At 51.1% G+C, this 19,824-nt stretch overlaps 3 protein-coding genes and 1 long non-coding RNA gene across 4 annotated transcripts; 3 read left to right on the forward strand and 1 right to left on the reverse strand.

Annotated features, from left to right (window-relative positions):
- The first annotated feature begins 2,868 nt into the window (after window positions 1-2,868).
- LOC117844738 (putative yippee-like protein Os10g0369500) lies at window positions 2,869-5,943 on the forward strand. The gene is made up of 3 exons (XM_034725508.2): window positions 2,869-3,358; window positions 4,383-4,491; window positions 5,705-5,943. Exons 1-3 carry the CDS (start codon window positions 3,216-3,218, stop codon window positions 5,780-5,782), a joined length of 330 nt encoding a protein of 109 aa, XP_034581399.1. The 5' UTR covers window positions 2,869-3,215; the 3' UTR covers window positions 5,783-5,943.
- A 331-nt stretch (window positions 5,944-6,274) lies between these two features.
- On the reverse strand, window positions 6,275-8,886 carry LOC117844459 (uncharacterized). Its single transcript, XR_011897404.1, has 4 exons — window positions 8,679-8,886; window positions 8,250-8,404; window positions 6,804-6,875; window positions 6,275-6,728 (listed from the first exon to the last, which is right to left on the reverse strand). It is a non-coding gene; the product is annotated as an uncharacterized lncRNA (long non-coding RNA).
- A 1,627-nt stretch (window positions 8,887-10,513) lies between these two features.
- On the forward strand, window positions 10,514-12,537 carry LOC117842709 (probable serine/threonine-protein kinase WNK5). Its single transcript, XM_034723213.2, has 2 exons — window positions 10,514-11,144; window positions 11,887-12,537. Exons 1-2 carry the CDS (start codon window positions 10,644-10,646, stop codon window positions 12,352-12,354), a joined length of 969 nt encoding a protein of 322 aa, XP_034579104.1. The 5' UTR covers window positions 10,514-10,643; the 3' UTR covers window positions 12,355-12,537.
- Window positions 12,538-16,512: 3,975 nt separating this feature from the next.
- On the forward strand, window positions 16,513-19,553 carry LOC117843408 (BTB/POZ domain-containing protein At5g48130). Its single transcript, XM_034723990.2, has 4 exons — window positions 16,513-17,033; window positions 17,145-17,214; window positions 17,296-18,429; window positions 18,536-19,553. Exons 1-4 carry the CDS (start codon window positions 16,900-16,902, stop codon window positions 19,241-19,243), a joined length of 2,046 nt encoding a protein of 681 aa, XP_034579881.1. The 5' UTR covers window positions 16,513-16,899; the 3' UTR covers window positions 19,244-19,553.
- Window positions 19,554-19,824: the final 271 nt, after the last annotated feature.

Consider the following 19,824-nt stretch of genomic DNA (forward strand, 5'->3'; position numbering starts at 1 on the left):
AGGGGGAAGCCAAGCAAGCGTGGCGTGGGCGGGTGTGAGCAGAACAACCGCGGCACGAAACCGGGTGGTGGGATCCGGGGGGCAGTAGGGTGCGGACAGCGACCTGGCTGGCCTGCGGGGTTGCCTCGTCGGGGCCACCGCGAACTCTCTTTTTGTTGCGTCCCTGAGCCCTGGGCCCCGCGCTTTGGTGGCCCCATCGACAGTGAGAGGTGAGGCTTCGCGTGGGCTGGGGCCGTGGTGAATCTGGGAAACGGAGGGAGGGCAAGATAAATGTGTGTGTTAAATTCCGCATGGGATGCCTGTCAGAGCAGAGCAGGACCCCGTTGCATCATCTTGGAATTGAATGTGAACAGGGGCAAGAGTGGGGGCGCAGGGTAAAATCCGGGGGCCTGGTCCGAATTGATTGCAGGAAGCTGCACGTTGGCGTTATGTTTCTACTGCGGTTAAGATTAGCAGATCCAGGAATCTGCGCACGCGGCAGTCGGGAGTTGTTGCAGACTGCAGACGAGCCGCTACAAATTAGGGCAAGATGACAAGGTCGCTCGAATATGTTCGTATGCTTTTGGTCAAGATTGATTACATCACCTTTAGCTACAAGTAGTATGGATGTGTCGCGTGCTCGAGATCGGTGAATGTGACTAATCCAATCGTTTAAGAACCAATCATTGTAATACACTGTACAGCAACCATAAAAAGTACTAGTAAAGAGTAACAAAAGTTACAGCTGCAGCCAGGTTTCGTCATTCAGTGCCTTTTAAAACTCATTCTGAGATTTTGGAACCGGCATATAAATGGGGGGTGTACATAATGCAAAGAAAAATATCTCCAGTATAGTACGGAACACATTTTTACCATTTGATGTGTTACTGTCTTATCCGTTCCACCACTGCTTTATTTTATGCCTTTATCTTTCATTCCTTTTCAAGTTTTCATCCCCTTCCGGTGGGGGCATTGGCACTAGGGTTCGTTGCTTGAGAATGAGAGCCCACCCCATGCCCGTCTCTCGCGCGCTCAGCTCCAACTAGAGGTCTCCTAATAGGCTAGTACTAGGCACGATGGCCAGAGCATCAAAGTCTAATGGTGGAGCACTGGAGCCTCATGGCTTTTGCATGTTCGGCTCTAGAACTAGCCTTAATTCCTATACTGTGGTCAGCTCGGAAGCTGGTCTGTATCAGCGTAGGGACTCCTTTCCTTTTTGTCTCTTTCTTATCTTGTTTTTAGAAGGATATTCTTTCTTAGAGCACTCCAAAAGATTGCTAATCTTACCTCCAATATCTTTTTGAGAAGAAAAAGAGAAAAAACGAACTCCAACAGTTCATCCAAACCTTCCCTAATTTTTTAGTGACGCTAAAAAACAGCCTGCCACCGCGTATATTTTAGCGTTGGCGTTCCTCCTCCAATCTTGATTCCCGCACGCCCGCGTGTCCCTTCTGATGGGCCCAATACGATGACGTGGCCTGTTTTGAAATATTGGGGGCAATTTATTAGCGATCTGTTGTGGATTGATATGATTTTAGAGGAAATTTTTTTAGGAGAACCCTCAATATATAGTTTTAGGGAAGAATTTTTTGAAGTACTATTGGAGTTGCTATTCATATCTACCTACGTGAGTGCCTTACCTTTCACGTGCGAGCGAGCACGGCCACACGCTGGCCCTGGATGTGCGGGCCGTCATCAGGTGGCAGCACGACCCGCTGAAGTTATGCCTACGCCGGCCCCGGCCCAGTACAAAATACGCCCTTACAGCAGCAGCAGCGGGGCGGGCAGTGGCCATGCAGGCCCAGCATGAATCGAGCCAGCATGTCTTTAGTATGTCCATGGGCCGCTATTGAAATGGACTGAAATTTGCGTCTCCTGGCCGTTGACATTTAGCATGGGTTAGGTTTGGTTCCGAGATCGAGTGGTACGGGTTGGGTTCAATGGTTCAACCCATTTCATATTTGGATAAGAAGGATAGGTTCGTTCCATTTTTTATTTGGTTGAAAGGGTTGAGAGGGATAGGATGGATGCCATTTCAACACCGTTAGCAACGGATCCCACCTGTTCAACTGCGGAGCCCACCTGTCATCTTCTTTTCTTTTTTTACCTCACCTTATCTTCTTCCTCAGCTGACATCGCCAACTATACCCCTCTCCCCCGACTATGCTGTGCCGCCAGCCTACTCCCCCCGCCACCAGCCTGCTCCCCTCCACCCCACGCCAGCCTCCTCCCTGGCGCCTCCCCACCACGTTGGATTCCTCCTCCCCGCCGCGCCACCCTGCTCCTCCCCACCGCGCCCGCGCCGCCGACCGCCTCCTCCCTGACGCCGCGCTCGACGCGTGCCGACCAATTGGAGCGGTAGAGCTGCTCGCTTGCGCCCTCCCCCAATGGTGTGAGACGGCGTGGGGGAGCGAACTGGGTCGAGATGGTCCGCTCATTTCAACCTGCATTTATAAGGTATATTCCCTATTGTGACGAACCCAACCCATTGCGTTTAAACCAAACACCGTGTAAACTGAGTTCGACCTAACCCAACCCACTCCAACACTCAAACAAACATACTTTGAGACGAGTCCATGGATCCGACACCGAACGCAACACGCCGCCTCGAGGTGCCCGCCCGTTGCTCGACGACTGCCGAGGCCTCCATTTCCTTGCATTCGCGCGCGTCACTCTCGGCACTCGGCACGGCAGATGCCTTTCTTTTTCTTCCGCCGGGGTGCTCCCGCCACGGCACCAGCACCGGCACGGCGATCCAACCCACCCCACGCAGCACGCACCCACCCAGTCGCCGGCAGGCCACGTCGAACCAAACGGGAGCGAGGAAATCGCCGTTGGCAGTTGGCACTCGCGTCGAATGGGCACGGACAATCGTCCCCGTCTATAAAATCCCCGGCGTGGAAAAAGGCCGCGTCCGAAAAAAGACCAAGCATCGGCCAGCAATTCCATTTCTCCATCCATTTCCTCGTCGCCTCCGCTTTCCCGACCCCACGTCTCCCCCCACCCTCCCCGACCTCCGACCGAATCCCATCGCGGTCTCCGCCGGATTCGCCCGAACGATCCTCTCCCCCGGGCCGATGGCGATCGGGCCCAATCGCTGCCTCCCTCTGGCGTTCCGGCGGTTCGGGATTTGTTGAAGATTTAGGCCTCGGTTCCTGGATTGTCGGGTTGATCCGGGGAATCTGGTGTCGGGCGCTGGTGGATTGAGCTCGCCGGGCGGGGTCTGAGAGGGGGCGATGGGGCTGCTGTTCGTGGAGTCGCTCCCGGGGCCCAAGGTGTTCAAGTGCAAGCACTGCGGGGTGGACTCGGCGTCGCCGGACGCCATCGTGTCCAAGGAATTCCGCGGCCGCCACGGCCGCGCCTACCTCTTCGACAGCGTGTGAGCTGGGCCTGCCCCTCTTGCTCTGTTCCTCCCTGTTTGATTTGCTGCGGTTTTCTGTGCGTGGATTGTACGGTAGCTGCAATGTGGCTGGTCGCTTAGCGTCTTTGTAGCTGCAGCCATGCCGAGCTAGTTAGTGCGTCGAAGAGCGAACTGATTGTCACTTGTAGAGAGCTGCATCGACTTTAGCTGTTTGGATTGCAAGAATACTGACTGCATAATCGCCCTGAAGATCCTGTTGGTCGTTGGTATGGGGGTGATCTTGTCAAATAATGCCTTGTGCAATCAAGCAAGAAGCCATTTGTGGCTGTGGATATCTGATATTGTTTCTTCGATTGGATCAGTAATGTATGGGAGGGCTATGTATCTGTTTGGTTCTAGGATCGCTTGAGTCATTATGAACGTGAATCAAATGAGTTATGCAACAAACAAGAGTGGTTTTGCGTGAATAATTAATAATGAGTACATATATCATGTTTCTTATCGTTATAGATTTATGGTCAGCATTATCAGAAAAGGTTGATGGTGGGTCATAAACTTATTAGTCTAGAGACTACGTAGCCTAAGCTGCATATTTGATTCTACATAATTGACAAGACCGTGCTTTGGTGGGGAACTTGAGAGACCTTGATCGTGGCCATTTAGTAATCAAGATCATGAAGCTATGCTTGGACTATTTTCTGCTCTTTGGTATTAACCAATCATCCTGCATGAATGACATGTAGAGGCATTGTTTTGTGAAAGGATTGGAAGCAATTGAACCTGTAAACCAAATGCCATGCACAATTGTGCATTCGTGGTTTTTCTAATAAATAAATTACTATAAATCATGAAGTTAGCCATTGGCTTCACCTGATCTAGGAACATGACATGTAATTTTTCTCATGGTTATTACCATTACATAACTCCAGATCACATTGAGTTAAATATCGTATATAATTGGTCGTTGAAGATTTGACGTTTGAATATCTAAACATTGCCAATTCTTGTTTACATGTTGATCCGGGGTCAATGTCAAATCCAGGGTGAATGTGAGCTTTGGTCCCAACGAGGATCGTATTCTCATGACTGGAATGCATATAGTGAATGATATCTACTGTAGCTGCTGCCAACGACTCCTTGGCTGGAGATATGTAAGTTAACGATTTGTCATTACTACTGTAGTTGCAAACTAATAGTGTCCTCTTATATTTGAAAAAATTACTGGAGATATAAAAAGCAAGAAAATTGGCACTATTATATTGGAACGATGTATGTTAGATTTCGTTACATTGACAGAGATAGGAATTCTAATAATGTCCTGGAAAATCATATGTGACTTCATGTTCCAATTGAACAATTGCTTGAATGTCCCAAAAGCTTCTTAAACAAGATACATGTGAAGTATTTTCCCCTTGCATAAGACGTATTAGGCTCTGAGGCATGATTATAGGTATTTCTATTTCCTAGACCTTATTCTTGTGTTAAAATTATTTTTTACTTTACAAAATACAAACACAGTTATAAACGCCTTTTCTGATAAATCATCAAGGGAAAATTGACTGAACTTTTTTATGTATGCTCTTTTCCGTTCTTCTCATATTGGAAGCTCATAACTTGATGGCATCAGCTAGGGTGAATGATGAATAATTGCTGCATCTTCTCATCTTCTGTAGAAGGCCAATAGGTGAAGGTGCCTCTGTCAATTAACCTATGGTCTCATGATTGTTTAGGTTTTTCTTGAAATTGTAATAATGTCTATTGGGTTGTGATCTCCATATTATTTATGAACACAAGAATCATGTGGTGCACAGCAGTATTCAGTGTCCAAGCTGTAGCTTAAACTTTGGATAATCAGATTATTACATGTAATGAGATTAATATGGCACGTGCTCCAGTCCTGAGCTCAATAGTTAAAGTACATTAGATGTCTAACAACAGGTTATCCTCCACCATCATGTGATTATTATAATTTGTCCTGTGTGGTCAAAAAGGAACTTGGAAAAATACGAATCAATTGATCAGCAATTGCAAGTTCATAGTAAGTAGATACTTGTTAGCCAACTGAGGAACATGCGTCTACCTATTCTTCCACCTTTTTCATGAGTTCTTTCTTGTCCTCCTTTTCTTTCCTCTAGGAGCACGATTTTGCCTGTTCTTTTGTACTTGCTAGATGCCACTGCCCATTCAAATCAGTCCAAACCTGGGTGCTACTATGCATTTGAGATGTTTGGTTGAGTTGCCACTTCCAGACCTGAGGAAACAAGCAAATATGTTCATATTCAGATGCTTTTTTCCACATTTTCCTTGGTGCATGTTGTTGCTGTTTTTTTTTTTCATGATGAGTTACCTACCCATTGAGTGCAGGAGAAAGCTTATAACGAAGACCAGAAATACAAAGAAGGCAAGTACATACTGGAGAAGAGCATGATGGTCAAAGAATGATGGTAGCTGAAGAAATCAATCAACTACTGTGCCTGCAAAAGCAGACATTTCCAACTGTGTAAATTATTCATGAAGATTTGTCGTTAGTGGTTTCCGAAACATTATTGTGCCGGAGAAGACTAAGTGCGATGAAAATAAGTTTATGAAATATTTTGGTGTCACGCTCTTTAGTCCATTTTACTACCCGTAACAATATGATTAGCCTCCTGATAAAAGTGCGACTCAATTTACTCTTAGCAAGTCTACGCTTGTCTTCTTTCCTCAACGTACCAATCGAGTTTTAGGCTGGGGGCAGGAATTTGTTTCTCTTTTGGAGGACAGGCCAACGTACCAAAATGGACTAATTGTGTCTATTTAAGGACAGGAAACCATCACTCAAGTCCACAGGAGTCACAAAATTTTTCCTTTCCCCACGTACACGCAACCTATTGCAGTTTCTCTGATTCCCAAGTAGCTTGACCAAGAAATGACGTAAAGTTCATATCAGCACAGTTCAGTTTGCTCCACAGAACGAGCAACAATTTTTTACCCATTTGCATGAAGGATCTTCCGGTTTCCACATATAGAAGCATGGTTTAATGGTAATTTCCAACTTCTACTACTCTGGTAGAAAGTAATCGTCATGTTCCATGTACATATATAGCCTATATAATATAGGCAGCCACGACAGATGACTCTAGCTAAAGCATCAAATTAAGTCTGCTTTCTGCCCTAAAAAATCAGGTATGCATTCTATCCACACTGGTCCTCAAATTAGTTGCGATGAAGGTATCCGCGATAGGCATACGCACATTCTCCTGATCCGGGAATGGATGAAGCACGCAGGAGCGGCAATCGCACATCTCGCAAACTCTTTCCGCATTCTTGTGCCCACATGCAAGTGTTTCGCTCGTCAAACAATCCGGAGATTTAAAGTGACGATAGCAGGTCTTGCAAATGATATCCACTGCAAAACAAAGGCAGAGAGAACATTGAGAAAGAGCAAGAAAGGGAGGGTCATGGGGAGCAGGAGGAGACATACAGCTGCCATTACGACGAGTACCCCACCAAATAGGAAAACCCAGGATACTATAGCCTTCAGTAACTGGTTCATCTGATTGCAAAAAAGAAAAAGAAAAAGGAAAACAACAAATCAGATTCGGCCATTATATAATAGTAAAACATGCTAGTCAGTTTTATTTTCAAAAAACAAAACTCAACATAGATAAAATTGGGTTTGTCAAAGTGCAACAATTAAAAGCACCAAGACATTTTCATGCTGGAAACCACGCTCTTAACTATGCACTGTGCGAATTTCTTAGGTCAGCAAGAAGCATAGCTTATGCGGGAAGTCGGACAAAGTGGCTAACAGCTTCCATGTTGCCTCGTTCACAAAAAAAAAATCATCTGCAGATGAACCTATCCAAGCAGAGTTGCACAATCAGGGGAACAACAAGGTCAGGTACCGGAAACAATGGAAGAGGAACAATCATCCACAGTTAAAAAGTTGATCATTCCTTCAGCCGTTGAACTGCTAAAATATGAATGGATAGTAAGAATGAGAGCAAGGCATCGCAATTGGAGCTGGAGGGATCAGTCATATACAATGGGGAACTCAACAGCCAAATGCCTTTGTGAGGGAAAAGATGGGACCAAATTGTATTAATCCTAGGTTGGCAGGGGCAAGTAATGAGACTTCATACTTCTGGTACCAAGGTAGATGATGTAAGGATCATTTGTATCAAGGAAGCAATGATAGCACATTCTCATTTGACATTGCTGTTTTGAAAAATTCGTCCATTATGTCGTGCACTGTGTTTTGAAATATGTAGGGATGATGATGAAAACATATGATTCATAATGTTTTATTGCAGAAGAGAAGGGTAAACATATATAGTGAATTGGGAGGGGAAAGGGAAAGTAACAGACCAAGCGTATACAAGATCATTTATTTTATTTTAAGATAAAAGTTTCGGTGACGATACAAAATCATCTTCTCAAAACAATTATTGATACATAAGGAAATGAAGAAAAGTGGAATAGATATTTCCGAAGAGGGGAACGTAGACATAATACAATCGTTAAAAATTAGTTGTCCGAGTACAAAAATGGACAAAATAAGAAGAAAAAAGCAAGTTAAATAAAAATTAAGACTAACTGTGCATGCTGATAAAGGAACAGGTCACCCATTCCTATCTAGTACTAGGATCGTGAACCCCTCAAAATTTTCAAGGTCAAAAGCCAACTTAAGTATTTTAACAGTTCAAGATACATATGTAGTCTACTTATAAGGTTTCTCAAAGGCATTCTGCAATCTCTATATGGTTTTATGCCTTCTGATGAGATCTCCTATTTTTCTAGGTACACAAATTGGCAGTGGAAAAGGAGAACAAAACATCTTCGAGTGGAAAAATAATATACTAGTATGATGTGTGCCAGAAGCCAGAGATAATAAGGATGCATTAAACTGGGTAGAAGTGATCAATACCTAAGGGGGTGCATGTAACGACTCCTGTGAATTCAGGGCTATGCATGAGCTCAAAAAAGAAGAGAGTTCGTGGAGCAGGCAGAAAGGAGAGGCAGCCAGAGCGCTTGCGACGGGCCACAAAGTTGCCATGAGTCCAACGAGTGCCATCGTGCCACCTGAAATAGTCAACCAGGAGCGGGTTCATACTCGGCGTTCTGGTCAATCATCAACCAATACAGAAAATTAAGTCCATACGGATTACGAAGGAGAAGCACTGGCATGACAATCAGTTCAATGGTTTCATTTATTATGTTTTGTCAATCCAAAATTCTGATAATATCTACTACTGTAGTCCAGAGCATGTTGTCTATGTATTGGTAGGCCCTAGAGCAAGTTAAATCGATATGCAGGGAACGCTGGGCACAAGGAAGGCTAGCAAAGATGACCAACCGGATGCATGTAGTTGTAGTGCTGCAGGCATTCCATAACAAGCTGGCGATCGATGGCTAAGCGCTTGAAGTGCCCCGGCTCCTTAGCTCTAATAAATGGAAAAAGACACACACGCATCATGGAATCAAGCGTAGGCAAACGGTTTCCAGATGGATGCGAGACCAGACAGATCAGCTTGACTGAATAAGGAACTGGATGGACGAAGAGCGAGTGGTGATTACCTGCGCTTTTCCTCCCGAAGCCGCTTGAGATGTTGGGCATCCAGCACCTTACAGAAAGGGATGGGCTTGGTATCCTTGTTGCGGGGGGAGAAGGGGAGCGGCAGCCACCCGCACGTGCGGCGCGGCGCCGATGCAGCTGCCGCTCTCGTCCCCGTCGCCCTTGCCTCCGCCTCCTCAGCACCCGCACCGGGCTCATCGGGCCCGAGCGCTGGTTCGGCTCCGAGGAGCCGAGGAGGAGACGAGTCTCCGCCGCCGCTGCGGCGGCGCAGACGCTAATCTCCATGGCTGCTCGGATCATCCTCGCTTGATTAGGTCCGAGCCCGTCCGGGTAAATGCTACGGGCCGAAAACTTCGGCCTGAGCCCACCCGTCGTTGCACTCGTTGGGTCGGATTCGATCGGGCTATTTTTTAGTAGCCCATGGTCAGGTCTGAGCCCACCTGTTTGCACTCGTGCTTTGTTTGCCGGTCAGGAAGGAGGTCAGGTAACCCATGGTCTCATCGCACGCTCCACACCAGCCAATGAATATGCGTTGAACAAGATGAGAATTTGAACTTTGTTGCATAGCTGCACGCGGTCGTGTTCAGTGTGCTGCTATTTGAGCACGAGCCACTGAAGGCGGTGCATTCTGGTAACAAGGATAAGGAACACTGACCGGCGAGCATCGAAACGGACGTGTCCAAAGCAGAACAAAACTGCAGGCAACCAGTTCCGGGCGGCACCCGAGTTAACCAAGGCTTTCCGGTTCGAAGGTTCCTCTGTCCAATGGTCATCTAACGCCATGCGCGGCCAGTCACTTGTTACTTACGCTACGCTCTGCCCAGAGACGCCCACCTCACCTGGCACTGCCCACTAGCTACCGCCTGAAAAAAACAGACCAACCAAAGAAGGCAGGCTGGCAATCGGTTTACCGAGAGCCTGCTTGGTTGGTGCCAAAGTTTGCCTAACCAAAATTAGGACATGCCTAAAAATTTTGGCCATCACTTGGTTCCTTAAAAAAGGTGCACCAACATTTGTAGCCAAAATCATGGCAAGTACTAGAAAGTTCTTGAAGCTCACATGAAGGAAAATATTGGTTGCCATATTTTGACATTAAACTCAATGAATACAAAATTTTTTTGCCCTAATTTTGGTAGACCTTGATTTCCTAATTTTAGCTTGCCACGATGTTGACTTGGAAAAGTTGGTATCCAACCAAGCAGGCTCCGAGTTTCCGGTCAAAGCCGCAATCAAAATCAAACCAGATAAAAAAAAACACACAAATCGAAGCAGATTACCCGGCCGCTCCTGGTGGTGAGTCCACGCGACGACTTCACATCCACGTTCCCCTCGCGCCGTGTGGCCCAGCGGCAGCGAGCGCCGTGCGCGAAAACCAAAAAGGCCGGTCAAATCCCCGATACGTGCACGCACAATCGCAACGCAATACGTCGCCGACGACGTCGACTCGTCTACCCCGTCCGTCTCGGCTCCGCCTGGTGCAGGCGCGTCCTCTACAACGACACGGTACGACGCGCCGGCCAACCAACTTCCTCGGCTCCTCGTGCCTATCCCCTCCCCCTCGATCGCGCTATAAATAGCCGCCGTCGCAACGGTCCGCTCCTTCCCCTCCTCGCGCCCGCCCGCCCGCCTCGCGTCCCCACTCGCGCGCGCACGCCGCGTCGCATCGCGCGCCCGCCCGCCCGGCCCCCAATCCCCAACCCGACCGCCGCCGCCGCGCCATCCCAGTCCCAGCCGCCGCCGCGCGCCATGGCGGTGGACCGGGTGGTCGATGCCGGCGAGGAGGCGTTCGAGGAGGTGGACCCGACGGGGCGGTTCGGTCGGTACGCCGACGTGCTGGGGCTCGGCTCCGTCAAGAAGGTGTACCGCGGGTTCGACCAGGAGGAGGGGATCGAGGTGGCGTGGAACCGCGTGCGGCTGCGCGCGCTGGCGGACCGCGACCCCGGCATGGTGGACCGCCTCCACGCCGAGGTGCGCCTGCTCCGCTCCCTCCACCACGACCACATCATCGGCTTCCACAAGGTGTGGCTCGACCGCGACGCCGGCGTCCTCAACTTCATCACCGAGGTCTGCACGTCGGGGAGCCTCCGCGAGTACCGCCAGCGCCACCGCCACGTCTCCGTCAAGGCGCTCAAGAAGTGGGCGCGCCAGATCCTCGAGGGCCTCAACCACCTCCACACCCACGACCCATGCATCATCCACCGCGACCTCAACTGCAGCAACGTCTTCATCAATGGCAACAACGGCCAGGTACCCAACCTACCTACGATTGCCTTGCCCCAACCCTAATCCCCTCCCCTCGTCCGCGAATTGCTCCCTCCGCTTTAGAGATCCTTTCGTGAATTCTCGAGATTTTCATTGCGTCCGCGGCTATCTGCGTGATTCTCTTCTATATTCAATTAGGACGCGATAAGACTAAATTAAATTTAGGATTTTTAATGGGAATAGGATATGATTGGTTGAGTTTAAAATTTGAATTGGGCCACTTTGCTGTTGGTTGCTGGTGCTGCTACTCGAGATGTACACCGACCCGCGCATTAGGGCACTACTAGGCGATTAGAGGCGGGGCCCTCTAGTTGCCTTTTCCGCTTCTTTTCTGTGACCGACCTGTAGCTCTCCGCGTCGGGCGAGAGAGATCTGAGAGCATCTCACGAGCTGGAAGCTTAAGATACGCCTGTTCCTGTGCAAGCTTCGCCTTTGGAATAAAGGAGAAGCCCAAATGATGCACGCTGGTGCGCGCTTTAATTTCGCTACGTTAATTGCGACGATCGCTTTCTCGCTAATCCAGCTAAGCTGCCATAGTAGCAGCGGCGACAAGCAAGCGCCGTCGGCGAGCGGGCGCCGCGAGATTCCGCGCGCACGCGTTGCTCCTGCTTGCCTTCCTCGTTGAACGCTGCGTGCGTCCGTTAGATGTTGCTTTCGATCGGAGCTGAGGGGGGGTTTTGCATTGCATTGCGTTCTAACGGGCTGTGCGGTGCGTGCTCGCTTGCAGGTCAAAATCGGCGACCTCGGGCTGGCGGCGATCGTGGACAAGACGCACGTGGCTCACACGATCCTGGGCACGCCGGAGTTCATGGCGCCGGAGCTCTACACGGAGACGTACACGGAGTCGGTGGACATCTACTCGTACGGGATGTGCGTGCTGGAGATGGTCACGCGGGAGGTGCCCTACGCCGAGTGCGGCAGCGTCGTGCAGATCTTCCACAACGTCACGCGGGGCGTCCCCCCGGCGGCCCTCAAGCGGCTCAAGGACCCCGAGCTGCGTGGGTTCATCGAGCGCTGCATCGGCCAGCCGCGGAACCGGCCCTCGGCCGCCGAGCTCCTCGAGGACCCCTTCTTCAACGGCATCTGCGCTGGGGACGACGACGCGCTGGCTGACGCGGACAGCGTCGTCGCCGGCACGCCCGTGCCGCGCCCCAGGAGCTACGTCGACGACCTCGCCGGGCTCCGGCTGGACTGACCCATCCATCCAAGCACTCAGCATCGGATCATTGGCCGTTGTTGTGTTAACGTGTTTTAGAATGCAGAGAGGCTGCTGGCCTGGTCTTAGTGAATTCCTGGCTGGCGAGCGATTGCAACTTGCAAGTGTGTATATAGGTTATTTTATTTCTCCCTGGCGATCGATTGACTAGTTTTCACCGTATCTGTACCAATAATTCTTATTGCCTTTGCGCGAGGTGAAGCGCTGTATTTGACTTTTGCTTGCTGATTCTTTCAAGCATCGGATCATTAGCCGTTGTTGTGTTAACGTCTTTTAGAATGCAGAGAGGCTGCTGGCCTGGTCTAAGTGAATTCCTGGCTGGCGAGCGATTGCAACTTGCAAATGTGTATATAGGTTATTTTATTTCTCCCTGGCGATTGATTGACTAGTTTTCACTGTATCTGTACCAATAATTCTTATTGCCTTTGCGCGAGGTGAAGCGCTGTATCTGACTTTTGCTTGCTGATTCTTTCAAAAAGAATGGTTGCAAATACGACTTTCCTCTGAGCTGGATGACGAGCCATATAAAAGCCGGGGGATGCTGAACAGCCGAGATAGATATGGACGTGAGATGAGGCCAGCGTCCTGGATCTCCCGGGGCCCTGGGGGCATGGGCGTATGGCAGCAAGCCAAGCGTCGACTACCTTCTTGATGAGTTTGTTTTTCCTTGACGCGTCAGGAACATCATGGACAGATATGATATGACGGCAAGATGCAGACAGACTGTCAAGCAATCCTCTGCACAGGAAGAGCCTGGATGTGACACTCAAAATCCAGGTCTCAATCCAGCTCACCAAACGTTTCTGGAAATAGCCCTCTGTTACCCTCAGGCAACACCTGTGAAAAAGAAAGGGGTCATCTACTTGTAAGGCTGGCATCGGCATGCCTTTTTTGCAGGTCAACGGAGAGATACTTAAGGCATGATTTGCATGACTAATTCGGATAAACTATTGTATGCTGTGGGCAGTTGGGCTGATCAGTTTAGGAGGTTTGGGGATGGGTGTAGCGGTCAGCCGTCAGCTGGACCAGCTTGAGCATATTCGACCCGGTAAGGCTGGGCAAGAACAACTCGAGCTGGGCCGGTTGAATTATTTGTGGCTGAGGAAAATCCAAGAACAATTCGGGCTGGGCCGGCTGAATGGTTTGTGGGCTGAGGTCATGACTGGCCCAGATATAATTCAGGATAAACTCCAATAGAAGAACGAAAGAATCAGAGTTAGGCTCTATATTCACGAGGTAGAAGAATATAGGGCGACATTATGATAGACATAAATCAATCATGCATGATCTACCAAATTTAGACTGTGCAATGGGACCAGAATGAATATGTTAGGACTTTAAGATACGGAACAATGTGCCAGGGCCACTACCAGCTATTTAGTGCGTGATTAGCGAGTGATCCTTCCCTCTTCGCCTTTTTATTCTTCCACTAGCATCTGGACACGTTTGTACCACAACCACACATTCATAGGGAACGTTGTTAGATTGCTGCAGTTTTGCTACATGTTGTTTAGAGAATTTCCAATGGAGGATTTCCAATTGTTCGGCAAACTTTCAACTACACAAAGAAAGTTCCAAGTTCCAACATGATTCAAAGAAGTTGCAACGGGGTTCAAAATTTTTTTTAACTTGGGCCCTGTTTGGGAAGGGGGTGTTAAAGTTTAACACCCCACTTTTAACACTTTTTAACACTTTCCTATCCAAACACTTGTGTTAAAAGTGGGGCGTTAAAGTTTAACACCCCATTTTTCATAAACACATGGAGGGGGTGTTAAAACTTGCTAAAGGTGTTAAAAATGGTCCCCATTTCCACTTTTTTCCCAGGTTACCCCTTCTCTCTCCTCCCTCTCTCTCCGTCGGCCATAAATGAGGGGACAATGAAGTCATTTCCCACCAAAGGTGTTAAAGTTTAACACATCATCCAAACACCCCAATGTGTTAAACTTTAGCACTCTATTTGAGAGTGTTAAAACTTTAACACTTGTTAAATTTTAATACAGGGTATCCAAACAGATCCTTGATTTACAGGGATGTTCAACTAAGCTTTAGAAAATGTTGAACTCAATTGACATGCATGAATCAATAAAAGTAAAAGTAAACTTACACAAAACCATAGGACGACATACCTTTTTGGTGGTGGCCATGAGGACTGCGTCCCCTTTGTAACAGTACTAGTATACAGCATATGTTTGACCCTTTGATAAAACAACTATGCTTAGTTGCTCGATATTGGCCATTTGTCCTCTGCCACAGGATTCTCACACCACCGCGACTATTGGTTCGATTTGTTTTGGAAGGAGAGGTTGAGTAACAGAACAAAGGTGAAAGGAAATTTAACGGATCCATAGCTTACTTAGGTGAAAGATGTTCGTGAGTTTACTTTTATAGATGATTGCATGGTATGCTTTACATGTCGTGGCAAGCCAAAATTTATCTACGCCCATGTAATTTGTTTTTCAGTTAGTTTGACGCCAAATGTTTGCCATACACAATCTATCTAGTCATCTACCACAATGAAAAAAAACAAAAGAAAAGAAAAGGGAAACGGTGGGCATAATTAGGATGGACGCGATACATGCAGAAAACCAGACAATTTTTAAAACCATATAGCTTAGGAATCCTATGACCTGCAATATAGATTCGATCGGAAATCCATTCTGCAGTCGATTGCCTCGTCTTTTGTCTCGGAAGTTGGACCGCATGCCCCTGCTGTACGTCCTGAAAGTGCTCAAATGTGGATTCACGGGCGCCGCAGCCCTCGCACGCACGAGCACGACCCGGCGCCTCTCCGTCAGTCGTTTTCCGCCGAAACAAAACACCACGCCGGGGTAAAAATTTCCCCGCCCCGATCTCGACACGCCGTGAGCCCATGACCCCACGAGCGCCACGAGACGACCTCGAGAAATCTCAAAGCGCCCCGCCCGGGTGTGGTCACACTCGCACCACGCGCACGGGTACCTGCGTCGATCGGGAAGGAGCAGAGCAGCCAGCAGGCGCACGGGAGCTTGGCGGCTTCCCGATGCTCCCCCCGGTTTTCCACAGCGGAATAGTACTGGACGACGACCTCAAATTCCCCAACCTCCCCCCGCCCCCGCCCGGCGTCGTCCCACGCACGTCAACCCTGATTGTTTATTACCGACATTCTCCTTTACCCATGGCGATCGCCGTGCCGTGGCGCCCCGCGCTGACCATGCCAAATGGCGAGATTTCAGCTATAAACTACGCCGAAATCCACACCCTCCTCTCTCAAAAAAATATTTGGATGCTGGTACCGGGGCATCCCAGATCGCCGATGCCATTCCGATGAGGAGCGGCGGCGGCTGGCGAGGTGTCCGTCAGCCGGCCATGCCGTCATGCTATAGCAAAAGGCCTCTCGCGGCAGATCGCAGCTTGAACAGAACGATTTCGCTCCGTCTCCGAGCCCAAGCGGTCGAGAGAGTTCCTGCCGTGCGCGCCTGGTGAATGATGAAGCACACGTTGAACGGATGACAAGGACGTGATCAATCTTATTCGTGGCTCCGTTCGTCGTCGTCAATCCGCACGCTCGCTTTACTAAAGAAAAAGCCGTATGGAAGCGGAGCTGTCAAGGATTACGTACGCCGCCTGGCGGGTACGGCCCCCGTCTTGAGTTTCTACGGGGGAGTTCGTCAGGTGATTAGAAATTTGGAATTGAGCCGAGGCCGAGTCCTGTGGCAGTTTTAAAGCGAGAGGGGCTGTTTGTTCCCTCCAAGCAACTCCCAAGTCCTAATCCTGTGTCGATCGCGTCTCCAGCTTGGACTTTCGCGGCATCTGTTCGTAGGATCAGCTGCCGGTGTGCAGCTGCGCGACGACCGCTCGTGTTTACCTACGGTCCAGAAAAGCTTTTCCTGGTACGACCGGATGAGCATGTATCTTTATCCTCGAGTTCTCTTGTCTGGTTGGGAATATTGAACGCCCGAACAATTCAGCATTGTACAGTGGAAAGCAGCACGCCCGGCATCAAAATCAGGGTGTAGATCAACATTTTTTCCCCAGAACAACACGTCACGTCGCAAGTGTTTTATCGAGGAAGACTGCACAGACACGTCTTGAAAGTTGTTTGCAAGTGCAGGAAGAGCCATTTGAGTTGGATCGAAGGCAAAGCCCCAGCTTCGTCGCCTGTTTAAACTAGTGTTGACCCCCCTCGGATCCTTAGAAGGCTGCCCCCGCCGCAGCGGGCACGGGCGCGAGAGGCAGCGAACCCGCCAGGGGAACGCCGCCGCTGCCACGGCTTCCTCCCCTTGCTGCCGCACGCGCACCCAGGTCCCAGGGGGAATAAGAAAGCTTGCACGAGGGGGCGATCCGATTTCCCAGCCTGAAAACTGGGGTTCAACCCCCATTCGTGCGCCCTCAGCCATTGTACCCTTTTGCACGCCTCCCTATGTTACTTCCTCCCGCACTCAACGCCAACGCTGTATAATACGGCCGCTGCTTATATGCACCTAACCGGCGGAGGCTTGCAGTTCGCCGGGCCGAGCTGGAGCTGAGCTGCTGGTGCTCGCCGCGATGAAGCTTTTGATGGGGATGGATTTGGAGACGGAGGTGGAGCTGTCGCCGGTGGCCAAGGCGGAGGCCGCCGTGTTTAGCCCGTATTCGAGTCCGAGTACGGCGTTGCTGCTGCAGAGGAGGGTTGTGGCATGGTATGGCTGCTCGAGCTTGCAGAGCTCCAGTCGCCCGTGTCCATGGGAGATTGTTTGTTTGTTTGTTTGTTTGTTGAGTCATCCCACTGATCAGGAGCTCCGTTGATGCAGGGCCAAGGAGACCGGGTCTCCGGCGACGGTCCGTGTGCGCGTCGCCGACAGAAGCTTCGATCTGCACAAGGTAAGAGCTTTGCTGGGACAATTTGTGATCTCGTTTGGACCGAGTTAGCAGGTTTGTGACGATTATTGCTCGCCGACGCAGGATCCTGTGGTGTCCAAGTGCGGGTATTTCAGCGAGGCGTTGGTCGAGTCCGGCGATGTCGAGCTGCCGGCAAGCTTCCCGGGCGGCTGCGAGGCGTTCGAGGTGATCGCGCTGTTCTGCTACGGCGACGCCGTGGCGCTCGACCCGTTCAACGTCGCCGCGGTCCGGTGCGCGGCGGAGTTCCTGGGCGTGGGCGGCCTGGGCGCGCGCTGCGACCTCTACATCAACCAGGTGGTGCTGCAGAGCTGGGACGACGCGCTCATCGTCCTGCAGCGGTGCCAACCGCTGCTCCCCGTCGCCGAGGAGCTCCTCATCGTCAGCCGCTGCGTCGAGTCGCTGGCGTTCATGGCGTGCATGGAGATCCTCGACCCGGAGCAGCGGCGGGACCAGCCCGGCGCCGTCGCGGCGCGCGCGCTCGCCGGGCGCCGGTGGGACGCCGAGCTCGTCAAGGAGCTCGCCGCGCGGGACCTCTGGATCAAGGACCTTATCGCGCTCCCGTTCGAGTTCTTCGGGCGGATCGTGCGGGCGCTGCGGCGGCAGGGCATGAAGGAGAAGTACGTGAGCCCCGTCGTGCTCTTCTACGCGAACAAGTGGGTGCTCTCCAAGAAGACGCACAAGTTCTGGGCGAGCACGGACGACGAGGCCGTCGACGGCGAGACCGACGCGAACAGGAGGGCCGCCGCGATCATGGAGGGCGTGATCGCTCTGCTCCCTGTCGAGGCGGCCGCGGTGGCCGCGAGCGGCGCCATCCCGGTGGCGTTCTACTTCGCTCTGTTGTCGCGGTCGCTCGCCCTGGAGCTGAGCGACGAAAGCCAGATGAGACTGCGAGAACAAGTGGCGTCGAACCTGCAATTCGCCCGCGTGGACGACCTGCCACTGCCGGAGCAAGAAACGGGCCGGCCCATCGCCGACAGCAGGGAGGTGAGGGCGGTGGAGAGCATCGTGTCGAGCCATGTCTCCGCGCAAAGAAAAGGCGCGGAGGTCGTCGCCGAGCTGTGGGATCGGTACCTTTTGCAAATCGCTAGTGATCCGAAGCTCCGGCCGGAGAGGCTATCGGAACTCATCGGCGTCATTCCGGCAGGCGACCGGAAGAACCACAACCATTTGTACGAAGCAATCAACACGTATTTAGTGGTAAGACAAAGCACTCAGCACTCGATCATCCTCAAGATTGTTGTTAGCCTGTGACATGTTTAAACTGTTGCTAACAAAGGAGAGCATGCTAATTTTGTCGTGTCAGGAGCATCGGGGTTTGTCCGGGGAGGAGAAGGCGACGCTGTGCGGGCACCTCGACTGCCGGAAGCTGTCGCACGATGCGTGCATCCAGGCGGTGCAGAACGACCGGATGCCGCTCCGGCTGATCGTGCAGGCGCTGTTCGTGCAGCAGCTGCACACGCACCGCGCCTTCACGGAGTGCTCCGACTCGTTCCGGTGCATGCACTCCGGTGAGCTCGTCCCGGGCGCCGGCGCGTACACGCCCAGCCCCGGGTGCCCCGCCATTCCCACCAGCCAGAGCCAGCCGCTCAGCAGCGGCAGCCCGTACGAGAGCCACCGCGCCCCGCCCCCGCGCGACGCGAAGCTCCGCGCCCGCGACGACGCGTCGGACTACGAAACTGCCAGCTTCCGGATCCAGGCGCTGGAGCAGGAGATCATCTCGCTGAAGCAGACCCTGCAGCGGCACAACACCCTCAAGGGCTCGGCGCGCAGGGACGGCGCCGGCAAGGAGCCGAGCTTCAGGGTCGCGACGGACGCGAACGCGCCGGCGGCGATCAAGCGGCGCGCCACGGTCTCCGGCAGCTGCATCGGGTCCATGCGCTGGGGCTCGCAGCGGCGGTGCGCCAGCAGGATCCTGCGCGTCTTCGCGAGGCTCGCCGTGTTCGGGAGGGGCAGATCGAGGGGGAAGCAGAGCAAGTGCAGGACAGCAACAGAGCAGCTCAATTGCATGTAGAAAGGGGAAAACATGAATCTTTTGCTTGTGGAATAGAAACTGCAGATGCTACGGTAGAATTGGGGAGCATGTTAGCACAGTGTTTTGTGTGTACATATTGCTAGCAATGTCAAAGGTTTGGAGAGGTAGTTACTGTCAGGTGGTCATTCAGTAGAGACGGTCCAAGGCCAAAGTACTTTGTTAGGTTAGCAACTCTGAACGTCTGCATAGTTTACTGGGACGCGAAAGTTTAGGTGTTGTTTGCACCTTATGGCCTTGGAAAATGGTGTTTCTCGTGGACTTGAGAAAAAATTGGTTTCTTAAAGGTAAATCTAGGTAGTGAAATTGAGGTCCGGCGTTTTCCCAGGAGTGTAAACTAGGTAATTAGATTTGGGAGTTGCTCAGATGGGCTAGGGTACGGGTTTAGTTGGCAGCACAAAGTAGGTCAACACTGCACAATATGAGCACAAGTAGCCATGGGTAGCATTAGCAAACCCCACTAGGGCACCAGGCCAAAGTTTGCGACCGTGTCGAATTGTCCATGACGACATGCTGCATGCCACACAATAAGATTTTGATTAGCAATTCTCTTTCATCACCAG

This window comes from Setaria viridis, chromosome 2 (assembly GCF_005286985.2).
Source record: "Setaria viridis chromosome 2, Setaria_viridis_v4.0, whole genome shotgun sequence".
Taxonomy (NCBI): Eukaryota; Viridiplantae; Streptophyta; class Magnoliopsida; order Poales; family Poaceae; genus Setaria; species Setaria viridis.

What these genes read in the sequence shown, in the direction of transcription:
- LOC117844738 (XM_034725508.2), top strand. Translation starts at nt 3,216, where the DNA reads ATGGGGCTGCTGTTCGTGGAGTCGCTCCCGGGGCCCAAGGTGTTCAAG. An exon ending in GCCTACCTCTTCGACAGCGT is followed by an intron (nt 3,359 to 4,382) that starts GTGAGCTGGGCC and finishes TGTCAAATCCAG; the next exon opens with GGTGAATGTGAGCTTTGGTC. An exon ending in GACTCCTTGGCTGGAGATAT is followed by an intron (nt 4,492 to 5,704) that starts GTAAGTTAACGA and finishes CATTGAGTGCAG; the next exon opens with GAGAAAGCTTATAACGAAGA.
- LOC117843408 (XM_034723990.2), top strand. Translation starts at nt 16,900, where the DNA reads ATGAAGCTTTTGATGGGGATGGATTTGGAGACGGAGGTGGAGCTGTCG. An exon ending in CAGAGGAGGGTTGTGGCATG is followed by an intron (nt 17,034 to 17,144) that starts GTATGGCTGCTC and finishes CCGTTGATGCAG; the next exon opens with GGCCAAGGAGACCGGGTCTC. An exon ending in CAATCAACACGTATTTAGTG is followed by an intron (nt 18,430 to 18,535) that starts GTAAGACAAAGC and finishes TTGTCGTGTCAG; the next exon opens with GAGCATCGGGGTTTGTCCGG.
- LOC117842709 (XM_034723213.2), top strand. Translation starts at nt 10,644, where the DNA reads ATGGCGGTGGACCGGGTGGTCGATGCCGGCGAGGAGGCGTTCGAGGAG. An exon ending in TCAATGGCAACAACGGCCAG is followed by an intron (nt 11,145 to 11,886) that starts GTACCCAACCTA and finishes GCTCGCTTGCAG; the next exon opens with GTCAAAATCGGCGACCTCGG.